Source organism: Vidua chalybeata, chromosome 18 (genome assembly GCF_026979565.1).
Source record: "Vidua chalybeata isolate OUT-0048 chromosome 18, bVidCha1 merged haplotype, whole genome shotgun sequence".
In the NCBI taxonomy this organism is placed as follows: domain Eukaryota; kingdom Metazoa; phylum Chordata; class Aves; order Passeriformes; family Viduidae; genus Vidua; species Vidua chalybeata.
Genome location: NC_071547.1, coordinates 5,790,477 through 5,816,440, shown reverse-complemented (window position 1 = coordinate 5,816,440; position 25,964 = coordinate 5,790,477). Strand labels below are relative to the sequence as shown.

Below are 25,964 nucleotides of genomic sequence, written 5' to 3'. Positions count from 1 at the left end.
AGACAACGAAACACACCTTGCAATCCCAAAAGCATTTGCTGATAGACATTTAACACCTATTAGCACTTCCATGGTCATGCCAAAACAGAAACTCTGCTTCTGAATTGATGGGACTGTGTAGTCAGCCACTTCCACTGCCCATGGGTCAAATTATTCAGGTCCAGCTGTGGTACAAAACCTTTAGCCAGGCTGGCTCAAGCACTGAATTATTTCACTAGTCAATAAAAAAGGGATATGGCACAGGCCTATAATAATCTCAGCTGTCCAGTGCACTCTGTAGAATTGTTTAGCCTGTGCCAATTAACTCTCACAGCCAGTGCTGGGCCACAGTTTGGCTGATAACACATGCTAAGGCTTGTTCCTAGCAGGAAATTCAGATGCAGGCATTCTGCTTGGTGGAGGGGAGTATTTCAGCACACAGGCATCAGCTGTGCCACAACAGATGGCTCAGGGCCTCAGATCCCTTGTCCATTTTTTTCCAATTGCACAGACACAGCCAAGGAGTGCTTAGCACACATTTCATCCAGGGAAAAAGATATCCAAGTTTCATTCAGTTTGATCCATTCTGTAACATACACCTTCATCTCTCAGCAGATAAATCTCTGCTGAACACCTGAAAACACATTTCATGCTCCACAAAGTCTACCCCTGGCTACTGTAGATGAAACTCCTGCCCAAGTCTGGCAATTAATTTGTACAGTTTGTTGGTCCTCAATCTCAGAATGAATGATTCACAGCCACTAAAGACATGTACCAACTACAATCCACTTCCCTTCCTAACCAGAAAAGAAAAATTATGCTTGTGCTTGTGACTGAATGCTCATTTTTCAGTGAAATCTTATCATCACCATATATTAAAAAAAAAAATCACCTTTATCAAAACTTTTTCACATATGTAGTCACATTTAAACTAATTTGATGGCTGTTTCAAAAAACAAAGACTTACCATTTCACTTTCTTTTTCCAAATAAAGGTCTTCTTTTGTATCCTTACCTGAAAAATTATTACACTTGAGGTATGTATTCATCACTTAGCAATTTTACATTTCTCACATGAACTTTTAAATGTATTCAAAACAAAACACAAGAAGTATTAACAAAATCTAACACAAAAACATAAAAACCCATAACTCATTACTCAGATCTATTCACAAGATATTATTAGCAACTCACAATTTTACCACCACAATTTTAATGAGATTAACCTGCACTGAGTGATATTATATAAAGCAATATGATCAGAATTCAGACTATGTTTCTTATGAAATGGTAAATAATTACCTTTCCTTGAAAATCTCTTTAGATTCAAAGCTTTTTTCCTTTTCTCTTGAAATTCAATTTGTAGTTTAATTTCAACAACCTGAAATATAAAGCAAGTCTAATAAATAATAAAATCACTTTTATTTTACAAATAAACTCCTGAAGATGAAAAAACCACCACAAATTGCACGAGAGTTAGTGAGTACTTTACCTGCTCTATGTTAGACCAGAAATACTCTATTTCTCTAGCAATGGATGCTGCAATCCTCCTCAGTTTGTTCTGTTCCTCCCTTTTAGCTCGCTCTTCATTGAGTTTCTTTTCTTCATGGTAACGAGCCACAGTTCTTACCATCTAAAATACCATGAAATACTGAATTAGGTTACCTCAAAATACATGTCATTGCATTTCTTAAGATTATAGTGGTTATCAGCAGCCAGATGTTGACCATAGCTTTAAACAATAGCACTTACCTCCAATATTTCTAATTCTTACATGCCAGTAAAGCAACAGACATGAAACTCAAAGAAAAAAAAATACAACTATAACTAAACAATCAAGTAGGAAACTCTTAATTCACTCTCTGAATACAAAAAAAATTAGAAAAAAAAGCCACCAAAATTAGCAGCAAACACACAAAAGAAAACCTTTTTTTCAGACAGCACATATGAAGTCACAGAAATCACACCACAGAATGTCAGAGACCAAAGCTAAAATGAGTTCAAAAAGAGTGTACATACATGAGTGAAAGATCAGTCAATGGCTGCTAAGACTGACTTGATTGCAACCTTTAGCCCAGGAGGTCCCTAAAAACATTGACTTCCAGAAGTTTGAAGCAAAGTGCCAGGGGAAGGATCATTTCACATTTGCCCTTCCTGTTTCTCCTATTCTTAAAAACCTACCATTGGCCACAAATGGAAATCCAGATTTAAATTATATTCAAAATGCAGATATTTATTGTACAAAACAATACAATTATTTCAATACTTTGCTTCTGAGTTTCCATCATTTCAGAATATACAGTAGAAAACAACATGGCAATTTAAACTAATGACCTTCAGTTGCTCTGTTCATTACCCTAAATTGGTCATAAATGTATAAAAAAAAAAGCAACATTGCTGATATCCATAGAAAACCCTTGCTTACTGTAAATTAACAGATTTTATATACTTCATCTCACACCATACAAATTTTCATTCCAGTACTGTATTCCTGCTGTGCTGCTCTCTTCCCCTATGGAAACAGTACTCTACCATGTTTCCACTACTGTCTTTACTCTTATTTTTCTGTGAGATTAAGAAAAAATAGTTAGACAGACAACTACACCCAGGGGAAGTTATTTACAAAATTCTGTATTTACTCTTTAGTGGCTGGAAATAACTCATTTGTGAGACAGGCATTACAACTCCATTTTTTTATTTAAATATAACCCAGTCAACATATTGAGTGGGTTCCTAAAAAAGCTATTTGATTTCCAGAGGAATAAAATCCACAAACTGTTATTTGCATCCACAATCTGTACAATTATCCAGTCTTCCAGTCTGTCTCAGGTGCCATATCCAAAACTGACAACAAAACTTCTCATTTGAGGTAAAAGTCAGTGCCTCATCTTTCCTTTACTTCTATCTGCAGCAAAAAATATCTTAATAGCTTTGTTACCAAACTGAGTGATATCAACATTTATTGCTCTGAGTTATAAAATGGTTTTCAAGTACCTTCTTAGCAGTTGCCATCTTCCACTTTCTCTCCTGGGCAAAATCAGTTGCCATCCACTGCATTTCTTCCAGCAAATAATCCCAGTGGGATTTTGGTCTTGGAGCCTCTTGGAGTTTAGGCAGTCGCCTGGGGGACCATAAACCTTCCTTTCTCAGTTCTGCTATCCGCTGGTGGATTTGATTTTCCTAAAAAGAAGTACAGAGACTTACAGTGAAGCTGCAGAATGCACCTTAAGTCACAGAATCAGAGAAAAATAGTAATTGCTCCCACTTGAGAAATTAACTGACAGGAAAAGAAAAGATGTAAAAGGATCACACACAAAATATCTTACCAGCTTGACTTGCTCAGCCAGCTTGTCTTGAGAGTTTTCCTGCGGCAACACTGCTGCATTCTGAGCTGGACTTTGTGTTTTAGGTGCTGCTGCTGCTACTGCTAAGCCAGGAGGCTTGGAAGCAATAGGAGACAGGGACTTGTTGGTTGCTGGAGAGGTCCTGTTTGTTTGCACTGGGTATGGAGAAGGCGGTGTCGTGCCTGGGATCGCTGCTGGAGCGATGGATGAGGTAGGTGGCAGTGGATTTGCTGCAAGACGCTGAGAACTCTGAGCAGGATCTACAGATGGTCGTGTCAGAGTCACAGTCTGCCCAAGAAACACACTGGTTACTGATGAGTTGAGGATTCAGTACTTAAGTCTACACTACAGCAGAACATAACGGAGACCTTAACTTAATAACAAATGTAGACCTGCATTTTTACAAGGAGAGGATTTAAGTGTCCAGTGGAATTGAGAGGAAGACAGCATTCTTAGGCTTTACTGGCCATGGAACAAACCCATGTCCACCCCATAACGCTCCCGTACCTGCTGCTGTATGGTAGCTTGCGGCTGCGACGCTTGGCTGGGCGCCTGTCCTTGCACGTGGATCGCTGGCGGCACCTGCTGCTGCAGCGGCGCTGGAAGCGGAGCGGCCGTCAGGGGCACACTTTGGGGCTGGATCTTCACCTGGATCTGCGGCTGGGCTGGAGGCTCCACGAGCTGAGGCTGCTGCTGCGGGAGCTGCAGGGTGGCGGGCAGCGACGCCATGGGGACGTTGGCGGGCTGCAGGCGCGCCGGCAGCTGCGGCGGCGGCGTGTGCAGGCTGGCCGCGTTCTGCACCGGAGGGCCCTTGGAGGGGTCGTACTGCTGCTGGCTCTGCTTCTGCCCCGTCAGCTGCACCGTCTGCGGAGTGGGAGGCATCCCACCTGCAGGGCAAGAGGAGACACGTGCAGGTGAGATTAAATCGTCCGATGCTCTCTGTTGATTTAAGGAGGAAATCGACTGCAAATAAAGTGGTTTTGTTACTTACTTTGCCACAAGACACCATCACTTGAAAATACCACATCACAATCACAAAATAAATCACCATTACAATAAACAACAAAGTACTTCATGCATAGGACTGTAACTAAAATTTGGAGCACAGCAACTAAAAAAGAGCATGTCATTATAGGTCTTCTAAATTTTGTGTACTCAAAAAAAAAAAGGATTGGTGAACTAATGGAATTTAACCTAAGATACCAGCATGAAGTCTAAACACTACTTAGTTCTTTCTAAGAACACATTCACTCTAACACATATTCTAAAGCTTGGCATGACTAATGAATAAGAATTTGCCATGATGTTCCAATTAGATGGTTTCCTTTTCACAAATCATTGGTTCCGTTCCAGAATTCTCAGATTGGCCATTTTGCATCAGCACCTGTGACGTATTTCCATGCCCACATGCACCTTTGGAGCCCGTCACTCAGCTCCTTAAACAAACCAGGCATTGCATACCAAGTATTAATTTACATGGAGAAGTGTGTGGTGGGACTAGGATCTTGGCAGGCCGGAAGCCCAAGTTTCTAGTTCCATCACCAACATCTCCTTGTGAAATTAATGTGCAGCTGGCATGTGGTGACACAGTACCTTGTGCAGTTGGCATTAGCTGTTGAAGAGGAACTCCTGAAGCCACACCCGGGTGCTGAAAAACCATCCCATGACGGCCCACTTCAATTCGTGGTCTCTTAGACGAATCTGTGATATTCAAATTCCATTTATGGCATGGTATAATGGAATGGGTTCAATTTTACAAAGCAAACTACTACACATGATTCCACCATCAGCTCCGAAAGCTACAACTACTGTACATGTGTAGCATTTATGAAGAACATGCTCCAGGGGCAGAGTCCCTCTGACTTCAAGTTGGCCATCTCCAATCTTCTCAGCCAGAACAATCAACCTAACCATGTCTCCATGCCTGCCAAATCCAGGCCTATCTACTGGGAGTGGAGTGCATTCTTCCCACAGCACCAGTCACAGTAGATAGTCCTAAGGATCTGGTGATTCCCAAGGTGAGGCAAAAATGTATTTTTGAACAGTGGGCTCCAATCACTGTTTGGAAAAAAAAGGAGGATGGAAGTGGAATGGTGCCTGTGGAACATACCTGCTGGTGCAAGGGCCTGCTGCTGTCTCTTAAAAGCTTCAATCTCTATGGTGCTCACAGTCCCCGTCGCTGGAGTCCCTGTATGCGTTTGCTACAGGGGAAAGAAAACAAATCACAGAAGTTCAATCTGCAGATGGTCTGACACCAGGAGAGAATTTACAAGCAGATCTAAGGAGGCCAGCACAGAAAAAAGTCCTTCAGAACAGCTGTACAACAAAGGAAACAAGACTCATTCAGTATCTGCTATGAATTTTAGTTGTCCACAATGCACAAATACTCTTCGTTGAGTTTACATTTTACAGTGATGAAGTAGTTTATATATAATGCACACCTACATTTTGTTAAGTGATACCAAACTCAGGAAAATGGGATATGTAAAAAACAAACTTGCCCAGTACTTTTTGTTACTTTTTTTATTTAATTAATGGAAACTTTCATTAGTGTATTATATCTGTGTGAAACATCAGTAACGCAAATTCATCCTCATCCTGAAAACAGCTTAAGCTTATTTGAGTCTCCAGCACTCTCAGGATAGAGTTTTGTGAGAGTTACTGTTGAAATATTTCAGAAAAAAGCTAGGAAGATGGAATAAAGAACCTCAGCCATGGTACACAAGTTCCAGTTCCAGTTTTCCAGATGCTGGACTTGTACCTGTTTGCACAGCTGGCAAAATGAGTCTCATGAATAAACTCAGTGAGGAAAAACAATATTGTCATAAGGCTAAGGTGACATCAGAGCTCACAGAAATTACTATCCATTTTGTCTGAGCATAAACAGCACACAAACTATGAATTAAGCCTGGAAGAGCACTGTTGATATCGAGATGCAAAAGGAATCACTGGGTTCTGATTCAGCAAGCTGGAATTTAGCTTCAGTAAGATTACACAGTGCAATTCAAGCTTTATTTTTAAATAACTACATTTAATATCAGCAATGATGGCAAGAACCTGTCCCAGAGAATCCCTTCAGCATCAAGCACAGGTGACAGGCTCACATACAGGATTATTGAAGCACACAGATTTGGGTATATGACAATTTTCATGCTCTTTGGGCCCTCAGCATACTGGCAAGTACTTATTAATGTCCATCAGTGTCTGTGCAAGTCCAATTCCTTTCAGTGAGTTTCCAAGTCATTTTTAACTTCTCAATATTTGGCCATGCTGTAACCATATATACTACTATGAAATTTAATATGAGAAAAATAAGGGCTATCCCAAAAAATGTGTTAAAGAGATTCCACCAGAAAATACAAACACAGAGTTTATGTATGGCAGTCTCTGCATCCTGGGAAATGAATTAATTTAGCACTGTAGTACTCAAAGTGTTCTCGTCTAATGGTGAGAGCCTTAAACGTGTTGAGGTATAGTAAGGGTTTGTAAATGTTGTGAAATTTTTTGATGACAACACAACGGGCAGTAATTTCCCATTACAATTTTTTACTTTATTCACAGGTATTTTCTCCTCTGATTTTAAACAAAATTTTACCAATGTAAATTAAATCCACAGAGGTAAACAGCAGTCTATGCTGAAATAAATCACAGCAGTGACATCCTGCATCTTCAGTGCTTCACTGCATGGTATTCATAATCACAGCCAACATCACCTACAGTGACTGAGTTTCAAATGCTCCTTTTTGAGCTGAATATATCTCATGCCCCTCAGGCTCAATCAATAGCTATGAATTAATAACACTTAATCTCTTTGCTGCTCTGAGGGTATTTGCAGCCACTCCAGTGATACAGCTACAGCCTTAAGATGTAAATTCTGATTTTAAGTATCTCTGACTCATATTCACAGTTCACTGCCATTTCACACTCAATAGGGATTAAGTTTTCAAATATTTGTCTTGTCACAAAATAGACATACAGCATATTTCAGGTCCAACAGCCAGTGTCTGGCAGAGCATCACAGACCTAGGCATTCACAGAATTTTCAAAATAAGCAACAAGAATTGATTATGTAAATGCTCCTAAACTGACTAACAAATTCAGTTTATGTCCCATTTGCATTGGAGGCTGCTGGGACATTAGTTTAAGAAACCATATTCTTCGAACTCCACATTAAATGCCATTTATTTCACATGCTCTCTCCCTCTGGATGACTGCATACCCACAGTTTCAGGCTGTATCTCTACTTTAGGATTTTTGACTGACATTTTCTTAAGAATATGCCTCCCAGCTGTCTGCATTATCACCATGTAATTTAGGCAGACTCTTCAGAGACCAGACATGTTATGTCTTTATAAATTGCAGTCACATACCAATATTAGACTAAAACTGTCCTAATTTTAATTAAAATAATGTAGTTGTCCTGAGGTCATTATTATGCAGCATGCACACAATAATCACTCTGAGCACTGCACTTCTGCCCTGGGATTTGAATGGTGATGCTGATTGGGATACATTATTTCTCCATAAACATTTGCAAAGAGCAAGACTGATGGAAAGAAATGCCACTTTCTGTTAGCAGTTTGTGCTAAAAGGTCAGTACCACACAGACAGTTTTGTGCATTTTTAGCATGAACCAGTTTCCCTGAAACTGGTCTGATATGGTACAATACCTTCAAAAGTGCAGCTACAGCTTGGTGGTAACTCTAATCACTACAATAAATAACCTGACATAATATTAGCTATTTTAAACAGCTTAAATGAAGCCTGACTACCTAAGGAGACTTCCAAGGCATGTCAGTACTGGCCCTAAGGAAGAGCTCTCAGTGCAATCCCCTTTGCTGCACAACTCCTTTGTACAATATCACAGGGAACATCCCATTTGTTGCACACAGGAACACAACACATCTTGTATTTCATTTCACTTTCCATTTCCAAAGCCTAGACAAAGGCAGCCCGTACAGCTGCTGTGGTACAGCAGAGTAATTCACCCTGTAACACCTGCTAAGAGTATCACTGAGCTAAAAGGTAAATATTTTAGTTGCAGATGGAATTAGGGAATATTACTTCTCAGGGTATGTATGCAGTGATGTCTGGGTAACAGTGTTGAAGGCAGCTGCATAAAACCACACCAAACTGAAAAGTTGTATCATCACTGATCCACAAACATTTTAACTGATTAGCACATTTATTTCTTGGCTTTCTCCAGCATTCCTCATGAAAAAAGAAAAAATTGTTAAAAAGGACTTTTATAATAAAAATAAGCACTTCTGCTTCTTCTTCCCAACATTTATGGCAGAGCTAATGGAAAGCTGTTAATTATTTAAAACAAATTGTGTCAGAGGATTAGTACTGTTGTTTAACTCATTTCAGGGAAGGCAAATCCAAAACCTTCTGTAGCCACACTCAAAACCTTTAATACATAAGGGGAAGAAAAAAAAAAAAGAAAAGAATTTTAGAAGAAATCCACAATTACAATGCCACAGACAAAGAATCCATATCATCACTAGGCAGAATGCACAAATGAACCAAATGCATTAGGGATACAAAAGACAAACAAACCAAAGTGAAAACATTCAAGCTGAAAGTTAATGCAATAAGCCAGCAACCTGGAGACAAAGCTTTAACTTCCTCAAGGCTTCAGTTATACTGATGCATTTGAAGACTGCAGAAGTTTTTTGGTTTTGTTTAGATGATAAGGGATGGGCTCTTGGGAAAATTCTAATTCATCTAAGAAATATCAAATCTGAATGAAGAAAAAAAATCTGGGATGAAACTACATTTTAGAACCATTGAAAAGTACCTGAAATGGTTGCTGCTGGGATGAAAAAGCAGCAGAAACATTTGGAGGAAGCTGGGTTGCTATAGCGACAGGAGTACCAGTCTGCCCATCCTTTCCTGTCACAACCTTTACCTGAGAGAAATATTTTGGGAAAAAAAAAAAAAGAAGGGAGAATCATTTTCTTTTTAGAAGTTTCTCTTTTTTTTAACTGTTCAACACACTCCTTTGGTACTGATGGCACCTCACTGAAGAGGGGATAATAACTAAACCACCACCAGTACAACTTGTTTTGAGCACAGCCCATTTTTAGAGTTCTGTCTTACTTTTAATAGCAGAACAGAGCACAGCCTTGACTGTTTATTGTGACTTCTCGTCACTGGAAATGTTTTCTTAAATCCAGTTAACATAAAAGTGTGTTTTAAATTGAATGATTGCTGCTGCTAACAGACAACAAATTAGCATGACAGACAGTTTGAACGTAAGAGAGCTTCAACATTTATTTAAGCAATGAGCACAGCCACCATTCACTCTCCCCTCGAATTCCCAAAGAAATCAACCTTCCAGGCAAGGGATGAAGCGTGTTGCTTTAGCAGAAAGTGATAAAGAGGGGAAGGGGAAATAAAACAGAAGACAACAACAAAATACAAAGAAAGAACATAATCAAAAGATGTCTTAATCTTTCAGAAGGATTCATCACTTGAAAACACATAAAGACTTTTGCTGTTGCACTTTGCAAAATTCTCCAGCAGTTACAGGGACAAGAAGCTTCCACAAACAAAAGAGGATCCACCACAAGAAGGCAGCGAAGTACAGCAAATTCTCAACCCAAAACACCACGGGGTAGAGCCTCAACTCATTTAAAGTGTAGCAGCACCACTCACTTCAAGGAACCTGTACCATTTACACCCCCTAAAGATCCCTCAAAGTGTGCAGATGGTAGTTAAAAATACCTGGTTATTTCAGCTGACAAACACGCAACCCAACAAGAACACCTAAACAATTTGACAAAACACAAACCAGGTGAAAAAAAAAATACTGAATATCCATTGTCAGTACATTACAATAACAGGCTAGCTTTTATGTTACTATATAGTGATTCCTTCAAAATTGTCAATAACTGTCACAAGCAGAAATATATTTTTCCTAATTAAGAAGCTTATACAACAAAGTACTAAAAAAATTAAACTTCAGCCATTATTCTGTTAAAATTTCCCACAAATTCCAACTGAAGGTATGATTGCTAATGATGCATGCCTAAGAGTCATCAAATTTCAGTGAAGGCACTCATTTCCAAAAGGCATTCAAAGCAAAACGAGGTTCTTTACATAATATTGGTTCTTCTACTAAGTGGCAGCTACATAATTCATAAATTTTAGAAGATATTTTTGAGTGCCAAGTGGTGCAGGGGCATCAGTTCTATCTATCCTGCTGCAACCACTTGCCATGTTGGCTTGTGGGCAGGCTCTGCACCAGACCAGTGCTCCAGCACCCACAGATGGGTACAAACATGCAGGAAAAGCTGCACAGCACCTGTTTGTGGCAAGCTTCTTTCAAGTTCTTTGCCATCAATAAGCAGTGAATTCAAGTTAGCAATTTAAACCTTTGCATAAGTAACAAAGTGAACTTGTCAATGTCCATTCTGTAAGTGCTGGTTGTTAATCCTTTAAACAGCAGCTCACACACAGAGCTCCAGGGCACCCTGAATAATGTAATACATGACTGTGGACCCATACACATGTTCTCCTTCACTAATCAGATTTATTCACTTTTTTTGTTGGCTGCAGCAACATTGAACTTCAGTGACATCTATGATTAGCAGTCACATGAGTCAGGTTAACCTCTTGTAATGCTTTTGCTCATTCTTTTTTGGTTTGTCCAAGTCTAGTTAAGTGAAATTCAAACTACAATTCCCAGTCATAACCATTCTGAGAGCTTAAAACCATTTCCACACTTCTACCATCTTTATTTGTTAAAGCTAGGACAGCTTTACGACAGCAGCTAGGATAGCTAAAGCTAGAACAGTTAAAGCTCCCTCTCTATGCTTTTATTTTAAACCCAAAAATCTAACAGCACACTCAAACCAACCATCCAATCACACTACCCAGCAGAACTGCATTCTTTCAGGCCAACTATTTTATGAAAAACTGCCATACTTCACCAAGCAAAAATGATTTTTCATGTCCTGTCCTATTCTTTAACACTTCACAATCCCAGTGCTACAACTTCATCTATGATTTTATTCCAACAAAGTTTCTTACCTCATCATTGATGACCTCAGATTGTTCCTCCTCTTCTTCTTCCTCCAGATCCAAGTCATTTTGCCTCAGGTATGCTTGCAGAGGAACACAATGTTTCTTCTTAAAAGCTAAAAAGTCCATCATATTCCCTTGAAGATGTTGCAGGAAAAACAGTTCAATTAAACATTCCTTAAAAGTTTCCTTAAGAATTTCCATCTGCTTGTGGTGATGATCCAAACATAGTTTTCTCATTTGAGCAGTTTCTTGGTTGGCAGGAGGAATCTCCTCCAACTTTTTGGGCTGTTTTTTCACTGCTGTGTTAGCTGTAGGAGTGAGAGGAAGACTCGACAGCCCCTGTGGCACAGTGGCCCGTGAAGGACTTGTGGGAGGAGGAGGTGATGTCATTCCAAACGCACTCGGTCCTCCAACCCCTGCTATCAATCCACCAGAAGTCCTGTCAAATCCAATGGGTCTACTCAGCTGCTGCCCTTGAAGCACTTGCTGCTGCTGCTGCATAAGCTGCCCCTGGATAATATTGCTGATTTGGGGTGGCAAGCTGGTCGTCGTGATGTGGCCCGGGCTAGTCAAAGATTGCATATTTGCCCCGCTGGCCACGGGGCTCTGAGGGCCGAGGTGGTGGATGGTGCCCCCAGACTGCGAGTGGGGCTGCGAAAGCCTGCGCTCCCTCACCGTGGCAGGCGGCGCAGACGGCGGAAGCTGCACTTGTGCAGCAGCTCCTTGAGCAATCTGTGCAATCCCCGGTCCTTCTTGGTACACGAAGTGTCCGCCGTTGGATGGACTCAGGCTGATCTGTCTCACGAGCACGCTGGCATCCACAAACCCTCTGGTGGGGCTCTGGCTGCACATGCCCAGGCCAGGCCCGGGGGTGCCCGCCCGGACGTTGGGCAGCGCCTGCACCGGCACCGGGTTGGGCTGGGTGGGGCTCTGGGACTGCACTTGCTGGGGCAGCGGAGAGGTGACCTGGATGTACGAGGGGGATCCATGCTCAAAGCGCCTCTGCTGGGGGCTGAACTGAAAGCTCGGGGACGTCGGGTTTGGGAGCGGCAGCGGGGTGAGCGTGATCTGCTGGTTGCCCGAGGCCACCGGGCCCACGTTCTGCAGGGTGATGTTCACGTTCTGCCCGGCCACCGGGCTCCGGCTCATGATGAACTGCTGGATTTGGTAACTGGGCGACTGCGGCGCTGAGGGACTTGCAGAAGGTGCGAAAGAGGCTGCGGGGGACTGGGGTAAATTTGCCTGTTGCTCTTCTCCCTCACTGCCTGTGAAGGACCTGGATCTCTGCAGCTGGCGCTGGGCATTCTGAGGACCATTGCCATGGTGCATTCTCACTGATCTAACGTTTTACAGTATAGTCTAAAGAAATACACAAAAACAGACATTCAGGGAATATAAAAACTATTCTGCAACTGAAACTATTTAGTTACAACTAGAAAGATTACCTTGTAATAAGAATTCTGTTATCCTGGTTTTGCAGTTACTTAAGATGTTTCAAATTATCCAAGACCCTCAGCACAACAAAATCTCACTTAAATCCCTCATAAATTTCTCCAGCTAATGCTGCTATTGAATAGTCTTGTGTTGCCCTTAGCTAGGTAGAATGACTTCAAATAATAAAAAAAAGAATGAACAGGACTTTTTCCTTTGCTGTGGAACTTTAAGAAATTACGGTCTCCAGCATCAAAGGCATCTACTCTTTATTTGTGTTCATTATTACCAATGTTTCAGTGCTTTTAACTCTTAATGCAAAGTTATTGTAATTGCTAAAACATATAGTTCATTGTTTCAAAAGCAACTAAAAATTAGAAAATAGACAGACTATTCAATTTTATTGTTCTAGCTACTGAAGGCCAAGTCACCTAAATGTATGTAAAACTATTGTACTCGATCCTTAACTTTGCCTTCTCTTTCCTTCAGAACACATAAAGAGACAAAAATTAACCAAATCTGTATTTCATTTAAAATGCTGTTTATTGAGTCAAGCTACCCTGAAATCCCAAAACTTTCCGGTTTTGTATTTCAATCACAGACAAACAAAAATTCCAATGACATGCACTGACAGGTAGATTCGGGGCTGGGACTCACACAGAAATAGCAGCAAGAGAAAATGAAACCTGATGTTTTTGGTTTTTTTTTTCCTTTCAAAATCTCTCCACTCTTTTGAAAGCAACACTTTCACTTTTAGCATTTCAGGCCAAACATACACAAACATGCTGCCACTCCTTTGTGTTCCTAACTCCGAGCTGGTCGCAGGCGGCAACAGGCAGCAGCACACCGGCACGGCAGCACTGCTGGGAAGCGGTGGGATGCAGCGGGCGCTGCCCAGGCAGGGAGCACATCACAGCCCTCCGCTGTCTGCAGCCATCTGCCCAAGCTCTGGGGATGGACAGTCCCTTCCTTGCCTCGGGAAAGAGGCGGCTATCCGGGAAGGTGGAATAAAGCAGCGCTGTCACACACGTGCCAGCAGCGACAGGGGGCCGAGAGCCCGGGACCTCCCGTGCCGGGAGTACCGGGGAGCGCAGCCGGTACAGCGGCTCCTCCGGCCGGGTTCCGCCTCTCCCGCACCGGGGTTCGCCCCGGCGGGTCTCGGCTCTCCGCACCGGGGCTCGCCCCGGCGGGTCTCGGCTCTCCGCACCGGGGCTCGCCCCGGCGGGTCTCGGCTCTCCGCACCGGGGCTCATCCCGGCGGGTCTCGGCTCTCCGCACCGGGGCTCACCCCGGCGGGTCTCGGCTCTCCGCACCGGGGCTCGCCCCGGCGGGTCTCGGCTCTCCGCACCGGGGCTCTCACCCCGGCGGGTTTCGGCTCTCCGCACCGGGGCTCACCCCGGCGGGTCTCGGCTCTCCCACTCCCCGGAGCTCAGACCTGAGCGAGCTCCCTCAGTAGAGCGGGAAGGGGAAAAAGCTGCACTCCTTACAGGCCCCTTTTCCAAAAGACTTAACAATACTGAAATTCTTCGAGGTATTGTGGTTACTTCACAGCGCCGATATCAAATAATTAAGATCCAAACGATACCACCAGTAACAAGGTCTTATTATTTTAATTACCCGCACCTCACTAACACTTATGGCCCCAGTGAAAACACTTAATTAATTACAGGCCGATAAGGGAGGTCCCGAAGCAGGGATCGCCTTTTGTGTGCGAGCAGCGCGGCGGGGCCGCCCGGTCGGGGCCGCAGCCCGGCCCCGCCGCCGCTCCGCAGGGACTCCCCCCAGCCCGGGGCTCCCCCCGCCGGGGCCGCGCTCCCCCGGCCCGGCCCGGCCTTGCCCGCCCCGCGTCCCCCCGCCCCGCGCCGGGCGGGCCCGTCCCTCCGCGGCCGCCCCCGGTGCGGCGGCGGGGCTGCCGGGGGCCGTTCGGGGCGGAGCGGGGCGCGCAGCCGGGCCCGGGCGGGCCCCGCGGGCCGCACTTACCGCGGGCGCCGCGGGTTCCATTCGCTGCGGGCAGGAAGCGCGGGCGGGGGCGCCGCTACCAGCGCCGGCAGGAGACAAACCGCGTCCCGCCGCGCCTGCGCCGGCACCCGCGGGCCGCGCCGCGCCTGCGCCAGGGCCGCGCCTGCGCGCTCCGCGGAGGCGGCCCGCGGGTCCTGTCGCGATAGGAACGGGCTCGGCGACAGCGCAGAAAAATGATCTTTATTGTGGCAGAGGCAGGGGAGGCTAAGGACCGAGCAAAGGGTAGTTTCTGTCCGCGCACGGAGCAGGGCTGCCGCTTCTCTTCAATAGACGGTGTGAAAATCCACACTTGCACTCCGCAGGGCAGGAGAACCTGGGAGCGCCTGGAGCGGGGCCAGCCGGGGCAAACAAAGGTGATGGAGGGGCTGGAGCATCTCCTGCGGGAAAAGGCTGAGGGAGCCGGCGCTGCTCACCTCGAGCACAGGGGCTGGCAGGGGACCCCATCCCTGTCTGTCAGGGTGTGCAGGGGGCTCGGAGCGCGGCCGGCTCTGCTCGGTGCTGCCAGGTTACAGAGAGACAACGGGCACACGCTGATGCTCAGGAGGGTCCAGCCGGACATGAGGAAGGACTTCTGGTACATCAGCTGGAGCCGCACTGAAGCACTTCAGGCTTTTCTTTACATCAGCACGAGCACAGAGTTGATTCTTGGACACTTCACCTTAAGGCTAAAGGTCATCACAGAGCCTTTGATAAGAAAAAGGTCCCCGTGAAATACACTTGTGCTTAAGAGAAAACAAATTCACCAATCAGACCACCAGTGATTTACTGTTAAATCCGAGAAAAAATATTGACAGTGGGAGTAAACTTACAAAAATCTATTTGAGGAACTTCTTTTTCTAATAGTCATTGTCATCTACTCAAAGTGATTTATATAGATTTGAATACACTCAGAATTCTGTTTTTTAGCAAGGCTTGTCTAACACAAAGAGGATGACCACCTACATTCTGGAATAAATACAAAGTGAAGGCTTAGGTACCAAAAACACGTAATCAAAAGTCCCCTGTCTCAAAATTAATAGTTATCAATAGTCTTGACTGAAGACAATTCATATCCTACCACTTAAAAGTTAAAATAAGCATCTCCCCTCCTTTATTTTTGACATACTGGTAGTGCTAAATGATATATTCAAGGTCATATTGTCATAACATCAGGGAAATTTCATACTCCTAAGTGTATGGAAATGTAATAAATATAACCTATATTATTCATACTGTTAGAAGAAGTTATTTACTAATATTTGGTTGTATACCAAGCTATTCAGAATTCTAAAATTCAGTTATGTTTCTGCTTAGTAAACACTCATGTAGTACTCTAACAGCAAAAAGGAATTAAAAGGAAAATAAAATAAAATAAAATAAAATAAAATAAAATAAAATAAAACCAAAAAAGGACCCCAGAAGTCCCCGAGTCCTCACAATGCAAAGCAAGTTTCAACTTAAACTCTCCTTTCCCCCTGCACCTGCAATGGTTTTTATGTAACCATTTTGGCATTGCTTTGGAGAGTGATAAACATTGTTACAGAGAGTTAAACACCTCACTGATATGATCCAAGACCTCTAAGAAAAAAATGCAAAAATTTTTTAGTCCTCTTAAAATCAAGTTGAGAAAAGTCAGATTACAGATGTATTTGACACCTTTTGCTGCAGATTTTGCAATGTCAGTAAAAGGGTAACATTATCATTGGAACACGCAGATCTTTATTACAATTTATCAATATCAATATTATCAATATTTATTGGATATTGTTACCTTCTGATTTTCTATATGAGGTGACAGTTCAGGATTTCTACTGAATTTAGCTGTGAACACATATCACTGGTTCTCAAATAAGCCTAAAAAATAAACCATTACCTTTTCAAAATTCTCTCTCAGATCTAGTAAAATACTTATTTTTTATGTATCATTAAATAACTGCTCACATTTTTAATGCTACAGTACCTGGGATAAAAAGTCTTGAACAGTCCCCTCCCTGAGCAGCCAGTTCTTTAATTATATTTAATACTCTTTTTCAACAGCCTCTCTTCAACAGAATTACCACTTAAAAGCCTGTAAAACAAAGAAACCCATTGCATTCCTTGTGCTCTCAGCACATCCTTCCAAGACAAGAAACAGTCACTTGAGAGAAGTTTTCAAATACATCTTAGACCTACACACACAGCATCTCATCACTGGTGGATCTGAAATCCAACTATGATCAAGAATGACATTTCTTGCTTATCAAGGGCTGAAAACACCCACATTTATTTTGGCTGTCCCAACACAGAAGTCCACATGGTTTGTTAGATAACAGTGGGAGGGAAAGACAGGAGCAGAAGCAGCAGTGTGGGAAGAACTGATTTTCATTTCCCCCCTAGTTTGAAGGGAAGGGTTATGATACAATCTTTGAAGGCATCTTGAAAGACCAAGTTACTTAAACTAGAAGGATGACTTCAACCAAAAAAATCCTAGTTTCTCCCTAGATCATCTTCTCTCTATTTTTGATTTTAAAGCACTGATTTCTTAGCATGAAATTCACCTGCATGTGTGGGTATCTTGCACTTTTGTCACACCACCCCATCTTTGTGTCCATCAGCAGATCTAAATCAGTGTCAGAGATAGCACAGGATAGCAAAGAAGGATCACTTGTCTTGGTTGAAGCTTTTTATGAATACCTAAAATGGGGACACAAGCAACTTAATTACAAATTCACATTAATATAGGATAAATCTCTAAACAAACTTTTTTTAACAGAGTGAGAAGATTGGAAAATTTGTTTTCTTATTACTTCCCCAACCTACATTAAGTGTGCAAACATTTCAAGTTATCTGACTGCCCACATTACAGGTCTACACAGCTCATAATTAATCTGTCTACCATTAAAGCTATTAATTTATGTTGCAGTCAGCCATAGAAAATCTAAAGATCTATTACAAGTAATCGCATCATGTCCTGTGACTAAGCACACCTGAGTTGTTATTCCTGTACATGCTCCATTATTTTTCTTGTCTATTGACTAAACCAAATCCCTGTTGTGCTGCCTTGTGTTGCTTTAAGACAAAGTATTCTTTTATGTTTTATCCTGCATCTAACAGAAAGCATAATGATGCAATTTGGAATAAAAAAAAACCAACAAAACTTCAATATATTGTTAATGTTTGCTCAAATTGTAGGCCCCAGAGGATATAGAGAATCTTACTGGGGAGGGAAAGGAGCATACTTTCAATTTATCCTCAGGCAATGCCAGGGCACTCTACGAAAAATAAAAGCCCCTGGAGTAAGGCTGAGGAACTGCCAACATAAAAACAGCAACTACACTTAAAGTACTAACAATGTCAACAGCTACAAATAATGAAAGCAAAGGCAAATTAATCAAATGGCTATTGTGAAAAAAAACCATTGCATTTGAAGCACAAATTGCTCATAAACGTAGGATAACTAGTGGCATACTCCTTGGAAACACCCTAGATGCCTCATCAAATAGTAATATGACTGACATATTTCATATATAATTACATATTTGAGCTACAGCTACATACATAATTTGCTTCAATAAGTAAGGAAATTATGCAAATGAATCTTGCAAATGTCTTAGACTTCCCTTTAGCATTTTCCCTCCCATCATAAGCATCTACTCCCTATGAGCTTGAGGAAGAGATCCTCTTACCAGATAATGCCAGCTGTGAGCACCACTCTCACTCACATGAGGAAATGGAAATTCAGGAAAAGCTCCAGCATGTTGAGCATTGCAATCATCTGTGTCAAAATCAGCACCTGCTGTCCCTTCTGCTTTCAGCTGCCAAAGCAGGACAGGCAGAGCTCCCAGACTGCCTGGTTATGAATGAGAACCTGAGGGTTCTGCAGGTCACACTCGCAGTTAGAGACAATGAGGTGTAACCAGTGGTGGGTGTTTAGTACCTGAATCATGCTGCACCACCTCTGTTCCTCGAGACTCAACTGCAGGAGTTTCATTCCATGGCTCCATGCCTAAGAAGGATTTGCCCCATACAAACATGGAGGAGCAACTGCTACAGCTGGGAACACACACAGCTCTCTATAAAACAAATCAGAACTTTATTATACTAATTTTTAACTGCTCAGGCTATTAACCACTCAAAACCAGTAATATTTGCAAAGAAGCACAAAGCACCTGGCTAAAGGTAATAGAAAATAAATCAGGACATGTAGTTTTAAGTTGACATCAAGTAAGTGAAAAAAAACCTGAAAAGGAAATTACCACTATCCATAAAGTTACCAAGAGAAGCTTACTACAACTCCTACTTTTTTTTTTTTTTGTCAGCATTAACACAACAAATACATGATATGTCAAAATAAAGTAGAATTGTTATATAACTAATAACAGTTGTCATGGAACTATTGAGAGAGTTTCAGATCTTAGAATGATCCAAATTTTACATCTGAGATGCAAATAGGTTCAGCATAGAGGAATGTAGCCTGCAAAAAGGATAAAACAAGGTAGCCTATTTAGCATTTAGCATTTTACAGTTGTTCACATAAATACCCTGTTTTAGAGGGTAGCACACACCCACCAAATTTGTGCAAAGACTGCACATGGATTTGTCTCAATTCCCTGGCAATAACATCCTTCAGGGCAATCTGTTGCTGTTTCAGTGTCAGAATGAGTTCCTGCAATGGATCCTTAGCGCTCCTGAAGTGCTGCAATATGGAAGGCAATTTGCAAATTGCCCAGCACCACTTGTTAATCCTGGCAGAACAAAGCTGAGAGACTTTACTTTCACTGGTCCAAGAGCAAGTTTCCAACAGGTCTCTGACATACAGGGGGGTTCTGGAACAATGACACTCATTCCAGAGGTATATTTTGTCCAGGTGTCCCTTCAGTTATCTCTTCCTCCTGGAATACCCTTTAAATTAAAAATTCTTTTCTGGATCTGTTGTGACCAAATAAAGCTTACGCAAAAAACAAAGTTGAAAATAAGGATAATTTAGCTCAGGCAAGAGTTCTATGAATGGAGAAGAGTGCAGGAGAAAAGCTGACACTTGTGATACAAGGCCAAATGTTAGCTTTGGTACTGCAAAGAAAAATAAATCTGCTTTCCTACTCTATGCCTACTGGCAAAAATATTATTTTTAGTCAGTAATCTGAGCTGAAAGAGGTACCCAGCTGAAGAGCATATGGCAGGAGGGATTCTGCTTCTCTCAACACACAGAAGAAACACTCTATACTGTAAAATTTAAGTATACCAAATGCTCTGATGCTCCAGTCATCTCTAAAGGATCACATGGAAGGGGCATAACAGAACTTCCATATCCCATAGTCATCTTTGGAGTCTGGAGACAGCAAGAGAACTCCCCAAAAGATGCTAATAAGGTCAAACTTCTTAATGGAGCAAAGCTTTAACTATGGGCATGGCTTCAAAAACACTGCAGTTGTAAAAACTGATTTCACAATAACTGCTTTGTGTATGCTATTTCCAGGAAACCAAAGGTGTCTAAACAGAAAAAGAATGAGTACTTTTTCTGTTTTATATATATGCTTCAGCTATCATTTCCAAGTCCTTAACTTCATTAGCTGCCAATGCTCTCTTCTGGCAGAACAGCCTAAGAACACTAGTGCAGGACATTCTCCTTGTCACCTGTCACAGCCACACGTCACACAAGCTGTCTTGGGCTTCTCTAACCATACTCTTCTCATATCAGGCCAACTTATTGTAAGATTTAACTCTAAATTGCTCTACAGCAGAATTACATTTGCTCCAAGACTCAAAACTGAACCCTCCTAACTTCTCTTCTGAGAAGGAGCAAAAGTCAAATAAGCTCAAAATTTAACTGAGCATTTTTTTTCTCCCTCTGTCCTTCCCTCCCCTTCTCTCCCACCAGAAAAAAAAATCTTTAAGTGTTTTGCAAGTACACCTGAAAATTAGCTAGAAGAAGATTTAATTATTCTGCTTAGAAAACTCTACTCCAGAAGTAATTTTCAGTGTTTGATCACAACCACAAGTGACTTCAACTCTTGAGTGTGGCCAGAAAGATCAAAACTGAGCTTTCATAAATGAAAAGAACTATTAAGCAGTAAGAAACACTCTGCTTTCCCTCAGAAGACTGAGGGAGAAGACATTAAAGGCATAAAGTCTTTAGCAGTGATCAGTTTTGAAACAAAAGATTAAAAAAAAATAATAATTCTGAATGAACCCTCTCAGCCCTCACAAATATTTCTCCTTTTCATCTGCTATTAAAAAATAAAACAATAAAAAAATAAATCAATCACCTGAACAGTACATACCTGTTTGGTTTGAGCTTCACTGGCTCAAGTCTGGGTGATGAAGAGGAGCAGGAGATCTCTTCAATAAGCTTTCCAATTACCTTCAGTTTTGGCAGCATTTGTGCTTTGTAGCAAGTAATTTGGTTTTTCATCCCAATCACTTCAGAGAGAGACCAGCCTGTATCCTTAAGTTATAGTAAAAGAAAAAAAAACACACAAAGAAATATTTTACTACTATTCCGCTGCAGTTTTAAAAAAATAATAGTAATAATAGCTCAGTATCTGAGGATGATGAAAAAGCTCCCAGCTGATGGCAGAATTAAAGTGGAACTGGAAGAGCCACGTGTCATGTGACGCTGCAGAGAGCAGCTGCTGTTACTTTAAAAGGTTCCAAGAGCCCACACCATGGAAATAGAGCATTATGCTCATGTTACCAGGAGTCACAAACAGGCCAGCACCCTCATATGACAAGCTCTGCAGTTAATTCACTGCTCATAATTAAAACATTTGCCTTTGTAGAACTGACATTCCAGACCCATCTATTCCCACCTTGACACATTAACCCTAAAATAAAACCATAAAATTATTTTAAGTTTTTATTCAATTTTATCTAAAAAACACATTTCTAAAGAAAAAAAATAATTACAATCCCTTTAGGAGTACTGTTTGAAGTTTACAAACAGTGGAGAGGCAACCCCAAACTCCCAGATCCTCTGTGATCACATCCTAACCATGAAAATGCTGCCTATTATTTTCTGGTTGAAAATATCAAATTCACATTACTCTCTTGACAGTTATCTTTCATCTTCTTTCTTGAAAAAAATCTGTTGCCATCCACTGCATTTCTTCCAGAAGATAAATCATGGTGTGATTTATGTTGTGGGGCCTCATGGAGTTTGGGCAGAGGTTTCAGAGATCATAAACTTTCTTTCCTCAGTGCTGCTGTTTGCTGCAGAATTTCCTTTTCCTTCAAGTAAACATAATTAAAGTTATGTTTCCTACTGCACAAACCAAGACAGACACTGTGAAAAATGTTAAAATGTTACATGGTAATCAACAGAAACAATTATTCAGTCCTTGGAAACATTCCATGGTGTTTGAAGTTGCACTTTATTAAAACGTAATGACTAATGCATTTTGTGCAGCTTTTTGTAAAGTTTCTAAAGGATTTTGTGAGGCAGCAGTAGTACCAGAAATCAGTAGAGAATCTTGGGATGCAGAGCTACTCAGTCTTGAGAACTTTTGTTTTTCCTCCTAAAATATAGTACCCCTAGATCTCATCAGAAGTGCTGGCTGATTCAGTGAGAAATTTCACAGAATTTAAATACTCTGCCAGATGGCAGATGGACAAAATTCCCTAATAAGTTCATATAAAAACACATTTAGTTTAATGCATTTTATTAACACATGTAAGTATCCTGCAACTGCTGGCAAATCAGCACAAGCAGCAGAAATTTTCATTGTCATCCCCCCTCCCCCCTTATTTTAAAATGGTGTATGAAAATTTAAAATGATGGATTCTGTTTAATTAAATCTCCTTCTAGGGCTTCATTACAGGAACAAATGCTACTTCCCTAGAGAATGTGTCTGACTCCTTCTCACTCCTTTCCTTTCTTCAAAGAAAAATCATGTATATCTGCAGCTAATTAAAACCAAATGAGAGATACAGGTATCCACAGAGCATTCTAAATTTAAATGAATACAAAATCTTTTTGTAAAGATTCATACCCAGCTGAGCTACACCACAGCTGTCTGAAGCAAATTATCAGGCTTGGCAAAGTCATCTGCAAAAAATACTGGAATTATTTGCTCCTTTCTCCCCAGGCTGGAGTGATAAATTCTGCCATCCACAAAGTGTCCACACAAAACACAAAGGCCAATACTCCCCATACAAGATAATATACAAATGTGGTATAACATAAATGTTGTAAAATATACAAATATACCTGTTGTTGTGAGGGAACTGGAGCTGGGACCACAAGCACTTGGTTCTTATCCCATCCTGCTGGTTGTACCTGCTGGGGCAGAACTGGGTTCCTGCTGGGTGCAGCAGGTAAGGAATTAAGCAAACTTGACAAATTTGGTCCATTTTGTTGTTGGTTTCCCTCCTGGCTGATCTGCTGAGCCAATTGAAGGACAGGAGGCATTCCACCTGCAGAGAGACTGTTAAAAATTGCAATTTCAGTAAAGAAAATAGTGAAAGGACAAAGAGAACCAAAGTGGCAATACAGCCTGTTATATGGCTGGTGAAATCAGCTTCCCACCACACCCCAACTGATCTGCCTGCCTGGAAGCTCTGAGGTGTGTCTCAGTCAGCAAGTCAGTCTAGGATGCACTTATCCACTCTTCAAGCTGACAAGATCTTTGCTACCAACACCCTGCAGAGAGCTGACGACTACATAACCAATCTCTATCAGGGTATCAAATGACCAAAAGGGAAAAATTTCATGCAACAACATTAATTAAGGAAAGCAACAAATTGGGCTCAGAGGGTACAAATTTAAACCCAATGCACGGAAAATGAGATGTGCAACACTTACTAGCATCTCTAAGATTTTCTCCAGAGGGTTTTTTAATTGTGTAACAATTGGTACTAGATATAATGTTACAATTACAGAAAATCTCATTAAAGAAGTTATCTTTAATTACAAAGCTTAAAACTTACATTTAGTATTAAGTCATTAATATAAGCACTAGATGTAACAGCATTATTTTAAAGTTCGTGACTTTTTTTTTAATTGCTGTCAGAACTAATTATGAGTCTCTCTGTGAAGTACTATTTTGGAACTGAAATAAAGTTAGCCTAATAAGGTATCCCATTATCAAAAAAAATGGTGCATTGGACTACCACTTCCAAAGCTCTATCCACTTTTATACCTCGATTTAAATTTTACATTCACTTTATTTTGCTACAAAACGGGGTTTATGGTTGCAGAATCACTTCCTGCACAAATGTAAAGGGCGTTGATCTCAATGGCTACTGACCTTTTAAACCCAAATTAACCACTTGAATTCTTTGTGGTCCCAGTAGATTTATGCAGTTGCTTTACCTCTAGCAGCCAGACCTGGAGGGCTCCTGCAGCTCACTCAGAGTCTGGACTGGCTATGTTCGTACTTCGAAGAAGATGCAGGTTGGCCAAGCTTTCGGCTTTCTCCAGCCCAGGGACTCACGGGCTGCACTCACGGAGAGAGGCCGGCGCTGTCACACACACGGGAGATGAGAGGAGGGAGCTGCCTGGTGTCACTCCCGCCAGTTCCAGACCTGCCGTTTCATAGAGCAGCGGGGCGGGATGGTCCCTGCTCTAAAGGACATTCCAGCCCGCTACGCGGGGTGTCGGCGCTGCCTCGGAACAGGCGCTAACACAGGGCTCGGCAGTGCCCTGGCCCCTCACATCGCTGCGTGCCCCGTTCCCCCGCACCGGCACGAACCTCCCGCCAGCGACGGGTGAACCCTGTCCCCGCACAGCCTGACCCGCTCCGCACGCCATGTACTACCCCCGTACACCCTGTGACACCCCGCACAGCCTGACCCGCTCCGCACGCCATGTACTACCCCCGTACACCCTGTGACACCCCGCACAGCCTGACCCGCTCCGCACGCCATGTACTACCCCCGTACACCCTGTGACACCCCGCACAGCCTGACCCGCTCCGCACGCCATGTACTACCGCCATACACCCTGTGACACCCCGCACAGCCTGACCCGCTCCGCACGCCATGTACTACCCCCGTACACCCTGTGACATCCCGCACAGCCTGACCCGCTCCGCACGCCATGTACTACCCCCGTACACCCTGTGACACCCCGCACAGCGTGCACCGCCCCCACACACCATGTACTACGCCCGCACATCCCTACGACACCCCGCACCGCCCCCGCACAGCCTGACCCGCTCCGCACGCCATGTACTACGCCCGTACACCCTGTGACATCCCGCACACCCTGCACCGCCCCCGCGCACACCCTCGCTCCCCTCACGGCCCGGGCCCGCCGCGCTCCCTCACGGCCGCCCCTCGCCCCGCCCCCAGCCGGCCCCGCCCCGCGCGGCGATACCATTCGCCTCCCACCGCGGGGGGGGCACCCCCGCCAGGGTGTGCGACCCTTTATTATTATTATTATTATTATTATTATTATTATTATTATTATTATTATTATTATTATTATTATTATTATTATTATCATCATTATCATCATTATTATCATTATTATCATTATCATAATATTATATTAATGATATTAATATAAATTAATTAGATTAATAATAATTTTATCTATTTATTTATTCAAATTATATATTATAATATATATGTATATTATAATTATGATATATTATATATAGATAATATATATTGTATATCTATTTTATATATTATATATTTATATATTATTATATATTTATAATATTTATAATTATTATATATTTATATATTATTATATATTATATCTATTACTTATAAATATATTTTTAATATATATTCTTATATAATATATTATATATAATAATCTATTATATTATTATTTAAAAAAATAATAGTAGTAGTAGTAATGGTTTTTTCTCTCTCCAAATAGATTTTCTCTTTGATTTCAACTATGGTACATATCACAGCTTTGGGGCCTTTATTTTAAGTAGATAAAGGTAAATTTTTTTCAGATTGAAAGGTACAGAGAAACGGAGCTTTGGATGGAGGATAATGCAGACTAGGTCAATAGTATGGACCAGCAAGGGATGTAAATGAAAATCCAGGCAAAAACCCTCCCCAGGGCACTTCTACACAATTGCTCTTATAAAATGGAGCAAGGCCTTCATGATAAAATAAAAAGCTCTAAAGAAAACCCAGAAAATGAACATGGAAATCCTTTTTAAAATGACAGCTGTGCCCCCAAAAAAATCCCCCGAAGTTCCCACCAATCCAAAAAAAAAAAACCTGCAAAACCAAAAGAA

General features: G+C 42.0%; 1 protein-coding gene, 1 long non-coding RNA gene and 1 other non-coding gene across 19 annotated transcripts in view; all 3 read right to left on the bottom strand.

The window, feature by feature from the left end:
• The window catches only part of EP400 (E1A binding protein p400), a 47,213-nt gene extending 32,387 nt beyond the window's left edge, over positions 1 to 14,826 (bottom strand). For 11 of the 12 annotated variants that reach the window (XM_053959093.1, XM_053959094.1, XM_053959097.1 and 8 more), the window contains exons 1-10: positions 14,764 to 14,826; positions 11,360 to 12,712; positions 5,433 to 5,523; positions 4,916 to 5,023; positions 3,830 to 4,209; positions 3,305 to 3,610; positions 2,973 to 3,158; positions 1,471 to 1,611; positions 1,281 to 1,359; positions 947 to 993 (exon numbers count right to left, since the gene is read on the bottom strand). In XM_053959093.1, coding sequence (XP_053815068.1) covers positions 947 to 993; positions 1,281 to 1,359; positions 1,471 to 1,611; positions 2,973 to 3,158; positions 3,305 to 3,610; positions 3,830 to 4,209; positions 4,916 to 5,023; positions 5,433 to 5,523; positions 11,360 to 12,682 — 2,661 coding nt within the window. In that variant the 5' untranslated portion in view covers positions 12,683 to 12,712; positions 14,764 to 14,826. The remainder of the gene's footprint in view (positions 1 to 946; positions 994 to 1,280; positions 1,360 to 1,470; positions 1,612 to 2,972; positions 3,159 to 3,304; positions 3,611 to 3,829; positions 4,210 to 4,915; positions 5,024 to 5,432; positions 5,524 to 11,359; positions 12,713 to 14,763) is intronic. The other variant, XM_053959100.1, reaches the window with a different exon arrangement.
• A 142-nt stretch (positions 14,827 to 14,968) lies between these two features.
• On the bottom strand, positions 14,969 to 24,603 carry LOC128797377 (uncharacterized). Of its 6 annotated transcripts, none has more exons than XR_008434106.1 (10): positions 24,071 to 24,603; positions 22,967 to 23,183; positions 21,804 to 21,987; positions 21,042 to 21,205; positions 18,698 to 18,833; positions 18,447 to 18,610; positions 17,319 to 17,454; positions 16,742 to 16,849; positions 16,553 to 16,635; positions 14,969 to 15,486 (listed from the first exon to the last, which is right to left on the bottom strand). It is a non-coding gene; the product is annotated as an uncharacterized LOC128797377 (long non-coding RNA). The 6 variants fall into 6 exon arrangements; XR_008434105.1 differs by having other exon boundaries at positions 14,969 to 15,467; XR_008434102.1 differs by having other exon boundaries at positions 14,969 to 16,635.
• Positions 17,933 to 18,071, bottom strand: LOC128797443 (small nucleolar RNA SNORA49). The gene has a single exon (XR_008434137.1). It is a non-coding gene; the product is annotated as a small nucleolar RNA SNORA49 (small nucleolar RNA).
• Positions 24,604 to 25,964: the final 1,361 nt, after the last annotated feature.